The following is a 13597-nucleotide window of genomic DNA, read 5'->3' on the forward strand; positions in this document are numbered from 1 at the left end:
TTCAGAAAACATAATGCCACTGTAAAGAGCAAAAGAAAATCTGCTTGGCTCCAAACTCCAAGTAGAACTATGAACACATCACATCTAATAACCTCGAACAAATGAACATGGAACACATCTTGTCCATAGTCTCTGCTAACCAATAGTTCTGGAACTCATCCAAACCATGAAGGAAACTTGGTTGATCCTGGAACTCATCCGGACCATCAACTGAACTTGTCTGTCTTTATACTTGGAACTCCGACACACGGGTCCCATGCTCCAGATTTTAATATAAGAGAGCTTTTGAAAGCCCCCTCTCCCGCCCACAAGCCGTTTCTGGAAGACAACATGCGGGGGGATGCCCTTAGGATCAGAGCAGGACACCATTCATGTTCTCTCTAGTTTGTAAGGCCTTGGGAGAGCTGGGGTTATCACTAGACGAGTCTGTGTCAATGTCCTGAGACTTGTCTTTGCCCTTCTTTGAAGACTTGCCCTTGTCCTTGGCTTTGCCTTTGTCCTTTGACTGACAATCCTTTGACAGGTGGCCTTTCTTCCCACACTTGTAACACCGACTCCGAACTTTCTTCTGCACCGTCGCGAGTGTCTGATCAGGTCCAATAGACGATGAAACTTTCAACTTCCCCTGTGAAACTAGAATGGATTCCTCTTCCAAGAGGAGAGTACACAGATCATCAAACTCGAGGGAACGTGTTGTGATTTGAACCCGCAAAGCTCGAGAAACCATGTCATAATCTGCAAGAAGCCTGATGAGGAGGAGAGTAGTTAACTGAGAAGAGGTCAGGGAGGTACCCATTGCCAATAATTGGTCATGGATTACCTTAACCTTCATCACAAACGACTGCATGGAAGTCCCTGCTGTAAACTCCAGAGAAAAGAGCTGACCCAATAGGTTGACAGACCGCATTGTAGAGTCCCGTGCATATAGATCTGTCAGCTTTCTCCAAACATAAGCAACACAATCCAATGTTTGCACGGTCGGGGAGACCTCTGGTGAGATAGCTCGTACAAGCGCAAAGTGAGCTTTTGAGTCTTGATCCTCCCAAGCTGAAAGTTCTGCGAGAAAGGCATCCTCCTGGTCCTGAGTCCACTTCCGAGAGCTGGTAGGGCGTTCGGGCATTCGTTCGTGGCCCTGAACAATCTCCAGAGTCCCTTGTGTGTGAACCAGACCTTCATCTGTAGCGTCCAGTGATCATAGTTTGAACCACTGAGCTTGTCCTCCTTGTTCGTGCAGGGGGGGACCCATGTTTGCCTCAAAGAAGCTATGTCTCAAACAACCTCTGTAGCGAAGCAATCCACGTGCTCTCTCAAGCACCTTTCCACAGGATCCAACTAGGGACTAGTAGCCCCCTATGAAGATGCAGGCTGGATAGCAGCAAAAGAAACCCAAAACACACCACCGGGAACCTCCTACCGGAAGGGGAGCGGATCTTGAAGGGAGAAGAGCTTATGTGCCACTTGTCTGGCAAAATACCCTTCAAGAACCTTCCAAAAAATTGATGCCCTTACTGAATTTGCAGCTAGAACCCCTCCACTTGCCTCCGTAGAAGAAAACGCAGCCTGGGGGGTGGCCGACAGCAGTAGGAGGGCTTGTAGATCAAAAAAACGCAGCTAATGAAGAAAACGCAGCCCCTGTTGAAGTATCTATAGCCTGGAGAATCTAGGGAAGCAAAAAACGCAAGGCATAGTTGAATGAGGAGAGAGGCAGAGAGCAGATTTGTGCAACAGCCTGAACCTAAGCTCTGATACCATGATAGAGTGTGCACAAGCGGAAGCAAATAAACATGAGAGAGAGAGATTGCAAGCAAGAACAAGACCTTTATTAGCTTGAGGTTACAGAGTACACAGCAAATAGGGCACTATTGGATGATTCAATGAATAAAAGAGAGCAACTCTTATATACTTGTGTATGAACCAGGTCGGTCTGTAGAAACAGACCGACAGGACCTCCACGACAGCATATTAAAAGATGCATTATTTTAACACGGTCAACCATTGCAAGGTCAGAAGACAAGCATAAGAGGGCTGCCGACAAGCATAGAAGGGACATACAAGTCAAGGAAGGTGATTGGGTATTGCTGAAATTTGAGAAAGTTAGGCTTTGGAAGAGACCAAGACGAGAGGGATCATATCCAAAGCTTTCTACTCGATATTATGGACCCTTCAAAGTGATTGAAAAGATCAATGAAGTGTCCTATAGGCTTGCTTTACCCAGTCATTGGAAGTATCACAATGCTTGCTTTACCCAGTCATTGGAAGTATCACAATGCTTTTCATGTGAGTCTTTTGCAAAAGTATGTGGAGTCAGACCCGCAAGAGCCGCACAGAAGATCCGCCCGAGATTGATGAGCTTGAGGAGATTCTCTAGCCAGAGCAAATTGTATTTCACAAGGAAATAAAGTTACCACATGGAAAGCTTTCCAAGAGATACCTTGTGAAATTTAAGAATTACTTATCCATTGATGCAAAGTAGGTAGATGAGGATTACTTTGTTAACTACCCGTAGCTTTTACAGGCATATCTTGAGGCTTTTCAGTTGAGGTCAACTGTTTAGAAGCTGGGGGGGATGTCACCATTTGGTCCATCTCCATTTTTGGAGCCACTTCTATGGGACTGTCACTCCATAGAGCGGCCAGGCCAGTGCCCCATGTGAAAGGGTTAGTCATTTGGTGTCACATGGACGGGAACCAGTTATGTGCCACCCGTATGTGACCAGTATTGTGCCATATGGACGGGAGCCTGTTTGCTGCCACCCGTGTATAACCAGGATTGCGTCTTATCCAGGGACTGTCACTCCATGGTAGGACTGATATTTGTGCTGACCTTGTCTATTGGATTGTCACTCCATAGATAGGCCCGTGCCAGGACTTATGTTTCGCCTATGGGACAAGACTTCACATTTCTGTCGCGCCAGTTTTGTGCCGGACAAGAAATCTTTGTACAAGTTTCATGAAAGGGAGATTTCGTCCATTAGATTTGCACATGCATTTATGTTTGCATGCATAAACTTGTTTTCGCACGACTTGTTCTCATGTGTTTGCCTGCTATGTCGTGCCAGTACATTGGACGAGGACGCCCCCAGTGTACCGTGGGTGTGCTGTTTGCTGTTGGTGTGGCATGTGAACAGGTGGTAAGTATTACCCTTTTTCTGGCCTTTTCAAAGGTAAAATCCTTTAAGTAATGTCAACCTTAATAATTATAAGGTTGGGTGCTCACACACATTTTAACATTGGTTGGACATTTGCTCTCATGTGGATGCCCAACATTATTAATAACATTATAGTTATTATTGCATGACGTAATTCCTTTTCCCCCACACGTGGATGGTTGGTGGGAGTGTGATTGAAGGAAAGTACCCACCTTGTTATTATCAGCTCTACCCGCCTGTTGTACCCGACTGCATCTGTACCAGTTGTACTCACCTGTTGTACCCGACTGCATCTATACTAGCTGGTAAGCTGCTTCCCAACATCTACTATTGCCAAGATCTGCTTACAATTTGAAAGTGCAATAAAAAGGGGATGAGCTTCTCTCCTGGGAATTGAATTTGCATATTTGTCAGGTACTTATCTTCGTATTTTTTCAGATTCAGTAATAATAAAAATTAAATGTTGTTTGAATAAGTTTTGTCAGGCAAAAAATCACACCCTGTTAAGTAAGGCCATCAAGACGGTGACGTTTTCCCATGATTACCCTGACCGCGCCCTCATATTTTGGAGGAGCCAATGAAGGTCATTTGGGATATGAGGCAAAACTGGGAGCAAAGCTGATTCAGGAGCACCAGGTATTGCTCCCTTCACGGTGTTTCACCTTGCATCAGGTGTTAGTACTGGCATGCCTGTTGGTGCAGGGTCTCGGAAGACCAGTGAGGGCAAGTGTTCACCCAATGAAGGTGGGAGATTACCTGTGACTTGGTCTACACCGACAACATCTCATTGTTTACCAGTTGTATTCACTCCTTGTTATGGAGAAATCTGGCCTAGGGCCCATGAACACTTGTACAAATAAATACTCCAAGAATTACAACAGTATTGAGGGGGGGGGCTAGCAATGTTCTTTGTTATTTTTCAGTTTTAATGTAGCAAGTGTTATCCATTGTTTGACTTAGTTAAGTGATCTAAAATATGTATATTCTATCTTCAGATTTGCCAGGCCTCCTGTAGGGAGCGGTTACAATACCAACCCTTGTACCTGTTATACCAACCACTGTACCTGTTGTACCAACCACTGTACTTGTTGTACCGGTTGAATAGAGAGCTGAACCTGTTGTACCAGCTCTATTGAATGAAGACCCATGGTTTTTGGGAAAGAATCAGTACCCATACGGAGGTATATGGATTGTATTGTTGGCTTGGCATTTCTACAGCCTGTGTTCTGGCTTGGTTGCCTCATGTTGGGCTATATTGTGGCATTCGTATATGGATAATCCGGCATCTCCTGTGGGGAGAGTAAGGCCCTCAAAGCTTGTACATGAAATTATTCTCCTTGGGTAATAAAATACTCCAAGAGGGGGGTCGGCCTATTCCGGCCTCTATGTGGTGTCCCATGTGCAATTTTTGTTTTCAGCTTTGTGGATTGTTTAATGGCTGTGATTAAATGCCGAAATGTTTAATTATGCTCATGGTCAAGTGATGCACGCCCACTCCCGCGCTTCCCAAGCGAGTTACATCTAGGCTTACCGAGTGGCCTGTTCCGTGACCACATCCTCCGTAGTGCCATTGTCAAACAAGACAACTACTCTCTGGCCACCTATATAGCCAAACGTGTTGCATAGTTCATTGCACTCATACTCCTGGTCTCAGTCGCCCTTCTGCTTATTTTCGAGCTCCCAACTAATGATTGCACCAACCAAAGAACCGGGCTCTGAAGAACTAGAGAGTCAGAGACAACCGTTGGAGTCTGTGTGGCAGAGGGACTCACCGGAAGCCGTGGAGGATGGGATGGTAATCTGAGGAGTGGTAGTCTTCTTTGGACAATCCTTAGAAATGTGTCCTTTTGTATAACAAAAGAAACACCTACCCTCCTTGTATTGGGCTGTTTCTTCTAGGCTCAACTTACCACCGGTCTTGCCTGCCTAACCTTTCTGGTCTAGAGTAAGCTTGGGTACATTAGCCGAGTTCTTGGACCCAGAGGCTCCCGTGCGCTGTCCTAGAGAAGACCCCGTCTGGTTCTGGCCCATTTCCCCCCCCCCCCCCCCCCCCCCCCCAGACAAGTGCCTTGGGAGTGCAAGGTTGGGAAGTCTTGGGCTTTCCTCCATTGTACTTTATCTCAGCACTCTACGCAAGCGAGAGTGCATCCTCCAAGCTGACTGACCGAAACATTTGACATACGCACTTCCCACTGGAATTGCGTGTCAAGGCCATAGAGGAACTGCTCTTTCTTGTCTTTATTAGAAATGCCCATTTGCAAACATACGTTAGAAATTTTGTTGGTAAACTCCAAGACTAGTGCGGTTGCACGTTTTGACGCGCCCCTCTAAACTCGTCTTGGAGTCACTCAAGGTAATGGGGTGGTAGAAACCGCCGCTTAAGATCTACGATGAATTTGTCCCAGACATAAGCTACCATACCGAATCTAATGTGGGCATGAGTCCACTGAGTCCACCATGGGATGCCCTAGCCCTCTAAATACCAACTAGCCAAGATCACTCTATCAATATCATTCTTCTTACCAGCAACAAAATAAGCTTCGAATTAATGCAACCAAGAATAAAGGGTTGTAGTCGAGTTTACCATTATACTTAATGGTGGCCCCCTGCCGTGCTCCTCATGGGGAACTTGTTGCTGGGTTGACTCTAAGGGAGGGCTCCAAGCACTTCAGAGGGAGAACGTGGGCCCACTGGGTCCTGCGCGGCTTAGGCCACTGAGTCCAAATCCTGCTCTGGGGAGGTTTCTGATGGCTCATAACGGTTCTCTGTAGGAACAGTTGCCACAAGGTGAGAACCCTACTCTGGAAGAGCACCGCGTCGATCATCATGCTGGTGTTGATGCTGGCACTGGCCTGTGGGAACCGTTGCCACAGGGTGAGAACCGTACTCTGTAAGAGTACCACGTCAATCATCTCGTTGGTGCTTACACTGATGCTGGCCGCTGGCGGTAACGGCTACCGACTCACTGCCAGTCTTGGTCCTGCTCAATGTTGCATAGAAACACGTTTCGTACAGGTTTGGAACGTACAAAACGTTTCATCTTGTACGAAACGTATTTTTTATTCATCCTGAGTATTTTAATACCCTACAGCCCGTCACATCACATCGTTTCATACCTTTTCCGTGCGCGTTTCCCAGTGGCAGCCGCCTATACTTTTTCACCGTTTTGTGTACTAGCTTGCCATTGAATCAACGCTTGGGTCAGCCCGCCTGCTCCTTGGTATCCTGTGGAGGTCTTCTAAAGGGGTAATGTCATGTTTTGCTTTATGTTGGTTTTCTCTGCACAACTCACAAAGCAGTACGTTTTGTTCTCCTAAAGAGGCATTTGAGGACTCGGCTACCGACAGTGACCCTGAGAGTGAGGCTGCAGAGGCAGAAGATGCAGATGAAGATGAGCATGAGGATGCAGATACGGATGAGGATGCAGATAGCAGCTAGCAGCTAGCAGCTGCCAGCATCATTTTATTCGGACATTTTATTTAGTTTGAACTTTGGACATGTTATTTATTTTGATGATTGATCTTGGATTTTGAGTCATGACTCATCACCCACGTGGTGATCCTTTTGATTTCTGTTTAGTCATCACCCACGTGATTTGTGATATCATCATATCTTACATGTATTTTGTTTTTATTGAAATGAATTCAATGTGGTCTCTTATAAGTTATGTCAACAGTTTTTTCTTTTGTATATTTCAAGTTAAAAATATACATGCTTTTTCTATTTTGTATGAAACCTTTTTGTACCCGTTTCTTACCTTTTATGAAAGGTTTCAAAACGTATGAAACCCGTTTCATACCTGCCGTTTCAGAAACGCCTGGCAACACTGGTCCTGCTCCATCTGCTCGAGCTCATTCGCTGGGCTCTCACCCACACCTCACTCATACTGGGCATTCACAGCCGCACATGCGCCTTTTTTTTTCTTTTTTTCTTTTTTTCTTTTTTTTTGGGGGGGGGGGGGGGGGGGGGGTTGTCGACGTGTAGGCAGGGGCGCCGCAGCCACCTGATGTCTGGTCTAGGCGGTTCAATGATCAATGTCAAGGGCAAGCACGAGCAAGGTGGCCAATCTGTCTGCAGATGAAACACTGACCGGGAAGCCCAGAGAACTCCATGCACTGTAGGAAAAAAGACCAGTCAATGCAGGGGATCCCCATCACCTGGAGAAGGTTCTCCGGTGAGGCCACAGAAGCACCCAGAGTGAAGGAATACCAGCGGAGGTGACCACGGAGAGGGGGACATCAGTAATCCGAACATGCTCTCCCAACAAGAGCTGACTGTAGGAGATCCCTGATCTGGCCGCACACCAGTCTGCTGCCAACAAACTTGCAGACAAGGGTGGTGGCCTCTAGATCTTATGAAGATGTTAATCTCTCTCTCTCTCTCTCTCTCTCTCTCTCTCTCTCTCTCTCTCTCACACACACACACACACACACACACTGACACACACGGAGTTGCTGTGATAATTAAAATCAAGTTGATGACTTCAACAAAAACTTTTGGTCATACCAGATTGATGAGATCCTGCCAAGAAACACAACCAGATGACTCTTGTTGTTTCTTCGTCTTTACTGGCGTAAGCCTGTCTACAAGAAGTTGGCATGCTTGTCTAACTGCTTCACAACTTCCTTCCGAGGTAGTGCTACCACCAGTGATTCCACCATGTGGCAAGCTAATGGTGTCTGCCTGCACCACTCGTACTCTTAATGACTCTGAAGATGCACCATTTGCCATCCAAAGCTGACTCAGCCCATAAACAGCTGTTTGCTGGACCTTGGTCCATAGCCCTTGCCCTATCTCAATTCCTCCCACCTCAACAACTATAGAGCCATCATGAAAGATGCTTACTCTTGCAGGTTGGGGCATCTGTCGCACATCATAAATGCATGGTACAATGGATAAGCCCCTTTTGCGCCATGTATTAACACGGTTGAAACTGCAAACATCTTTCTCTTTTACCTCCATGCGTTTTAACATGGTGTCCCAAATCGAAGGTAGTGTGTAGCTTGCGATGCCACCTGTGAAAGCATGTTCGTGGAAGCATTGAATACTATCAAGAGTGTGCATGTTTCTTGTGATCACTGTGTGTACATCTAAACCCAACACAGCTGCTACATGCTCAAGCACTGTATCTGCAATGAAAGATCCTTGAACATGGCCTGGAGCTCTCATTGCACTTTTACTGGATAGGTTTGTTTTACATACTTTGATATTAACGTCCATGGATCCCCAATTGTATTTTTTCAATCCCCCAGCAACTGCACCTGGCAGCAATGGACTGAAGTCCTCTGACCAACCGGCATCAAGGAAAACCTTCGCTTTAAGACCGGTCACCTTCCCATCAGATGTGAAACCAACTGAATACACTGTTTTAGTTGGATGACGTCCCCCCATCATGATCATGTCCGTTTTACGATCTAGGTACATCCGCACCGGATGTCTTAACTTATGTGCAGCAACTGCACATGCTGCCGCCAGCTGTGAGTCAGGACAAACATGGTTTTAAACCAGTTATCTAGCTAGTCAACTGCCTGTCAAGAAGAATCTCAAAGAAATCAACAATCAATGATGCATGGAAAACACATCTTACCGTTACATTCCTGAAGCCTTTCCCTCCAAAACCCCCTCCTACCCTTCTTGTTATTACACGCACATTATGGTGGGGTATGCCAAGACAAATAGATATGGATTTTTGTAAGAATTCAGGAACTTGACAAGAATTGTAAACCACCATACAGTCATCTTCATCTGGGATCGCAAGTGCGGTCTGGGTCTCCATGTAGAAATAATATTGTGACCCTGTCTTCACCTGCAGAACCCAAGTGTTGCAAGAATCAGACAAGCCATTCTTGCACAGCCCTCATTACACAAACTAAACTTATCTGTAGCCAGCATACAAATCCATGGTGCAAATGTTCACCTCAGCATCCATTATTTTCTGATGTGCTTGAGAGAAGCCCTTTTCAATGTCTCCCACTACCGCTGTGGCCAAAGAAGGTGGGACTGAGAAAAAACTGTTCTTGGCTACTGCATCTTCAACAGACAGCAAAGGTAAGCCCAAGCTTTCCACCGCATATTCCACTCTGACTTTTGATGCAGCATCTTTTGCATGTTGAGGTGAGTCTGCAACCTTCAAAACAAATTATAGTGCTCCTTAGCAAGATTGTAATGGTTGTCAAAACACACATTTTCAAAGCACTAATACATCTTCATGAAGGTAGGGAAGTGTGTGTCCTACGATTATAATCTGGTTTTTTGACACATCAAAGGATTTAAAAGAAGCATGGTTATCTCAAGGACTAAGATCACACAACAACTTTTGGACATAGAAGATGGCACCAAGGGTGTACCATGACGCCTAGGGGATGGCCAACATACTCAACCAGATCAGTTGCAAACAAATTTTCTGATCCAGCAAATGACACGGGTCCGAGATTTGCCCCTCCTTTAGGAATGTCAACAGCAGAGATATATGCTACTGCCCCAGGCGATGCAAGTGCAAGTATGGGATCAACATACTTGACCTTTGCAAATGCCTTAGAGCTTAGAACAAATGCGGCAAAGAGGCAGTGGTCTGGAGAAGGGATGTCATCGACATAGACAGCCTCACCTGGATAAGACATTGCAAGGCAGAACAATCATGATACTTGTTTTAACAAGAAAAACATTAGTTATACATTTCATGTCTTAATTAACTTCATAACAAGGGCCTCATCCTTCATATAAGGGTAACAGAGAGGAGGGATCAAACCTGCCGCTTGAAGTTTTGCTTCATACTTTTGTGCTGGTTTCCCCAACAAATGAATATCCTGATAATCCGGAACACTCTGCTTTCCAGATATGTGAAATCTATCTTCATATGTTTTGTGATGCTTAGAATCCATGGAGGTTCCAGAAACACAAGTTGACCCTTCACCACCATCCATGCAACCACTCATATTACCAATTCCGTTAAGAGTTTTTGCCTCGTGCTCACAGAAAGCTGAAATGGCGCCATCAGATCCAGGGTACATGGGCATGTCAGGCAAAAAGGGGCGGAAGAAATCAAACAAGAAGCCAACGGCAACACTTGATTTATAGCTGGACTTTTTTGTGCCTCTCAAAGGTGCTGCTAGCTCATCCTTCAACATCTCAATGGCTTTGATAAGAATGCCTGGGCTCACTGTTTTACCAACTAGGAAGCTTTCAACTGTCTGTGCTCTAATGGCGTGCCCTTGTCCAAATGCTCCAAATGCCAGTCTTACATCCAGGATACTAACAGAGTTGTTTGTACCAGATTGACATGAAATGTCTACAAGGAACGCTGCATTGACGAAAGCCAATGAGTTTCCCAACTGGCGTGGGGCTGCTCTGTAACTCTTGAAGCAACGTCGCATGGAGTCTGCTTTTTGGTCACCAGGAATTTCTTGCAATCTTCCATTGCATTCATTACTTTTCTCAATAAGCCATAATGGAATAGAAATGGACTCCAAAATCATACCAGGGTCAAGTGAATCCTTTTGTAAAAAGTCTTCCATACTCAAGATGGACAGCTTTCCACTAGCACCTACTATTTTGAGGGTTGCCCCTACAGCTAGGAACAAAGTTGCTACATCGGAGTCAAATGAGAATTCTTGAGCCATGATCAGATTACCTCCAATGCTTGCCCTATTTCGCACATGAGCATTAGCCACTCTTTTGAGATGGAAAACAAGCCCTTGAGGCACTGAGTCTTCAGCATCAACAAGGATTGACTTGGCCTCCAGTGCATGTATGAGCTTTTCAATGGTAACAGCAGAGCCTACTTCCAATGAATTGGAGATTTCTTTTAGTGTTAACAACTCTGGAACATGGCTGATATCTATGAACACCCGAGGCTTTTGGTCCTTGTAGTAACCAGAGCTGGTGTTCCCAACCACTAGTTTTACATCCCTTTGCCCTTCATACAATTGCAAAACTTCAAAGACAGCTTCTAAGGTGCTTGTCTCAATCCAAAGCCTTTCCACACCATTGGGGCTTCCATCTACATATGTGATATTCAGAGCAGCAGCTGGCAGCGGGATATTGGCATCAGCAGCCCCCCCTTCATGACTCACACTAGCCAGCTGTTCTCTAGAGTTCAACTCTTTGATCAGGAACTCGGGGAAACCTGGGTCTCTTCCCCTCCAATAGGAAGGCAAGAGGCTTGCATCGGCTTCTTTGGTTGAAGCCCAGAAGGTGTTGATACCCAGGTCTTCTATGTCTACATCTCCTGAGAAGCTTTTGCAAGCATCGAGAATGGGTCTGTAGCCTGTGCATCTGCAGATGTTTCCTACAATGGCCATTTGGGCATCTTCAAGCGAGAGGGTGGGCAGGGTTTGCAGAGGATGATGGTGATCATCATCACCGCCACAATTGCTGGTGGGTACTTTAGGTAGAGAGTTCCGCAAGCAACTGTACATGGACATGCACATGCCGGGGGTGCAGAAGCCACACTGAGAGCCATGAAACCCTGCGATCCTCTCTTGGATTGCATGGAGACCATTCTGGGCCGTACCTAGGCCTTCAATGGTGGTGATGGAGCAGCCATCGATGGAGCAGAGGAGCGTGAGGCAAGAGTTGATGCTGAACTCTTCAACTTTCTTTGTCTTGACATCATACTTGGAGAGGAAGACAAGGCATGCACCGCATCCACCTGCTCACACAAAGAAGGCCAAGGCAAGCAACAAACAGCAACTTAGTTGAACGGCATGCAGGAAAACAATTAGGGTTAGCAGAGACCAAGCATATATGCCTTTGTGCTCGATTTCTGCACGTGAAAAGGAGATGGAAGAAGGAATATACATATACCTTCACCGCAGCTGAGCTTGGTGCCGGTGAAGCGAGTGCGCGACCTGATGTAGGTGAGGAGAGTCATGGCGGGATCAGGAGAGGCGAGCTCCACTCTATTGCCATTGAGGGCGAAGAGAAGGGGCCGAGAAGAGGCCATAGCCAACCAGCACGAGAGCAACGAGGAGCGTTCACAGTTTCTGCACGTAAACGTCCCTCGTCAAGATTCAGTGAGGAGTGTTCACTGTTTCTACAGGGTAGTCAAGAATGTTAGTAGTCGACTTGGTCAACCACGCACATTCAAAAAATGCTTTCCCCAAGCTTTAAAAATTAGTATGTATTCAACTACTGGTGTTGACGCATGTATTCAACTACTGCAGCTCGGTGAATTGTCAAGTCTACATATATATTCACTCTTATTGTATTAATTAATTAATGGGGCTCTATATTAATTAATTAATATATTACGTCCCTCCGCGTAAGAGGCTAGGCACGAGACACTGCAAGATAGTGGAGTCGAGAGATAGTCGGGGTAGATAGTCCGGAAAAAAACGAAGTCGCACGCAGGAGAGAAAAGCGGCCTCGCAAGAGGGACGTTGACGGTAAAGGAGAGAGAGAGAGAGCGCCATCGAGAGAGACAAAGCCTGCTCTCTTGATGAAATGGCACATGCCAAAGAGACAAAGAGAGCCTGCTCTCTCGGGGATACAATGGCGCGAGAGGAAGACAGAGCAGAAAAAAAAAAGCAGGCTCTCTACGATCTGCTACGCATAGAAAATAACTTTCACGAAAACTCTGGAAAATTCCACTGCCTTTCATCTGAAAGGTTGGAGCCCTTATCAAAAGAAATTAATCAACTTTCACCTCAAACGTTGGACCAGCTAATTAATTAATGCGAAACAAAATTTTGGTCCCATATTTAGCTCGATTATCAGATATCTTGAGGATGATAGATGGGATTTGATCTACAACTTGCTTAATAGAGTTTAAATGATAAATTAGTTGTTGTAATGATGATAAGGTGTAATGCTTTTTGATTAATACATATATATATATATATATATTGGTCCCAAAAAATTTTATATACTTTCATTTCAAATTCCAAAATTCTAAAAACCACTCACCCATATTTATATGTATTTGAAAAAGCTTGCTTTTTAAAAAGATAACTTCTAATAAACAAAACACAAGTGCTTTTGAGTTTTTAAATGTAAAAGCTCTACATAAATATAGCAAGCAATAATATAAATTCTTGGCCCTACCAAAAGTATTAAATACTATTTGGTATGTACAAAGTTATAAGGTCGTAGCCTTAAAAAAATATTGATGCATAAATATGAAACCATAAAAGGTATTCAGATGTCTTCTAAAATATCTCATAGTGGTCCAACACATATTCCACCCATCGATTAACATTGATGCCTAAGTATGACACCATAAAAGGTATTCACGTGTCTTCTAAAATATCTCATAGTGGTCCAGCATATATTCCACCCATTGATTAACATAGAATCTACCACTCAGATCATCGCCTATATCCAAAATAATATTAGTCAGTGCACAACATAACTGATTAAACACATTAATCTTGACCATATCATACCAGCACACACAACTGATTAAACACATTAATCCTAGTAGATTGGACCTTGATGATACTTGGAGAA

The 13597-nt window shown here is 44.9% G+C and overlaps 1 protein-coding gene across 1 annotated transcript in view; it reads right to left on the minus strand.

Moving 5' to 3' along the window:
* Positions 1 to 12229, minus strand: part of LOC147604014 (putative aldehyde oxidase 2) — a 74343-nt gene extending 62114 nt beyond the window's left edge. Inside the window, exons 1-6 of the mRNA XM_086795217.1 lie at positions 11954 to 12229; positions 9897 to 11798; positions 9496 to 9755; positions 9066 to 9275; positions 8736 to 8954; positions 7655 to 8623 (exon numbers count right to left, since the gene is read on the minus strand). Of these exons, the coding sequence (XP_086651343.1) occupies positions 7655 to 8623; positions 8736 to 8954; positions 9066 to 9275; positions 9496 to 9755; positions 9897 to 11798; positions 11954 to 12092 (3699 nt within the window). The 5' untranslated portion in view covers positions 12093 to 12229. The remainder of the gene's footprint in view (positions 1 to 7654; positions 8624 to 8735; positions 8955 to 9065; positions 9276 to 9495; positions 9756 to 9896; positions 11799 to 11953) is intronic.
* Positions 12230 to 13597: the final 1368 nt, after the last annotated feature.

This window comes from Cibotium barometz, chromosome 62 (genome assembly GCF_041138505.1).
Source record: "Cibotium barometz isolate CiBa-2024 chromosome 62, ASM4113850v1, whole genome shotgun sequence".
Lineage (NCBI taxonomy): Eukaryota > Viridiplantae > Streptophyta > Polypodiopsida > Cyatheales > Cibotiaceae > Cibotium > Cibotium barometz.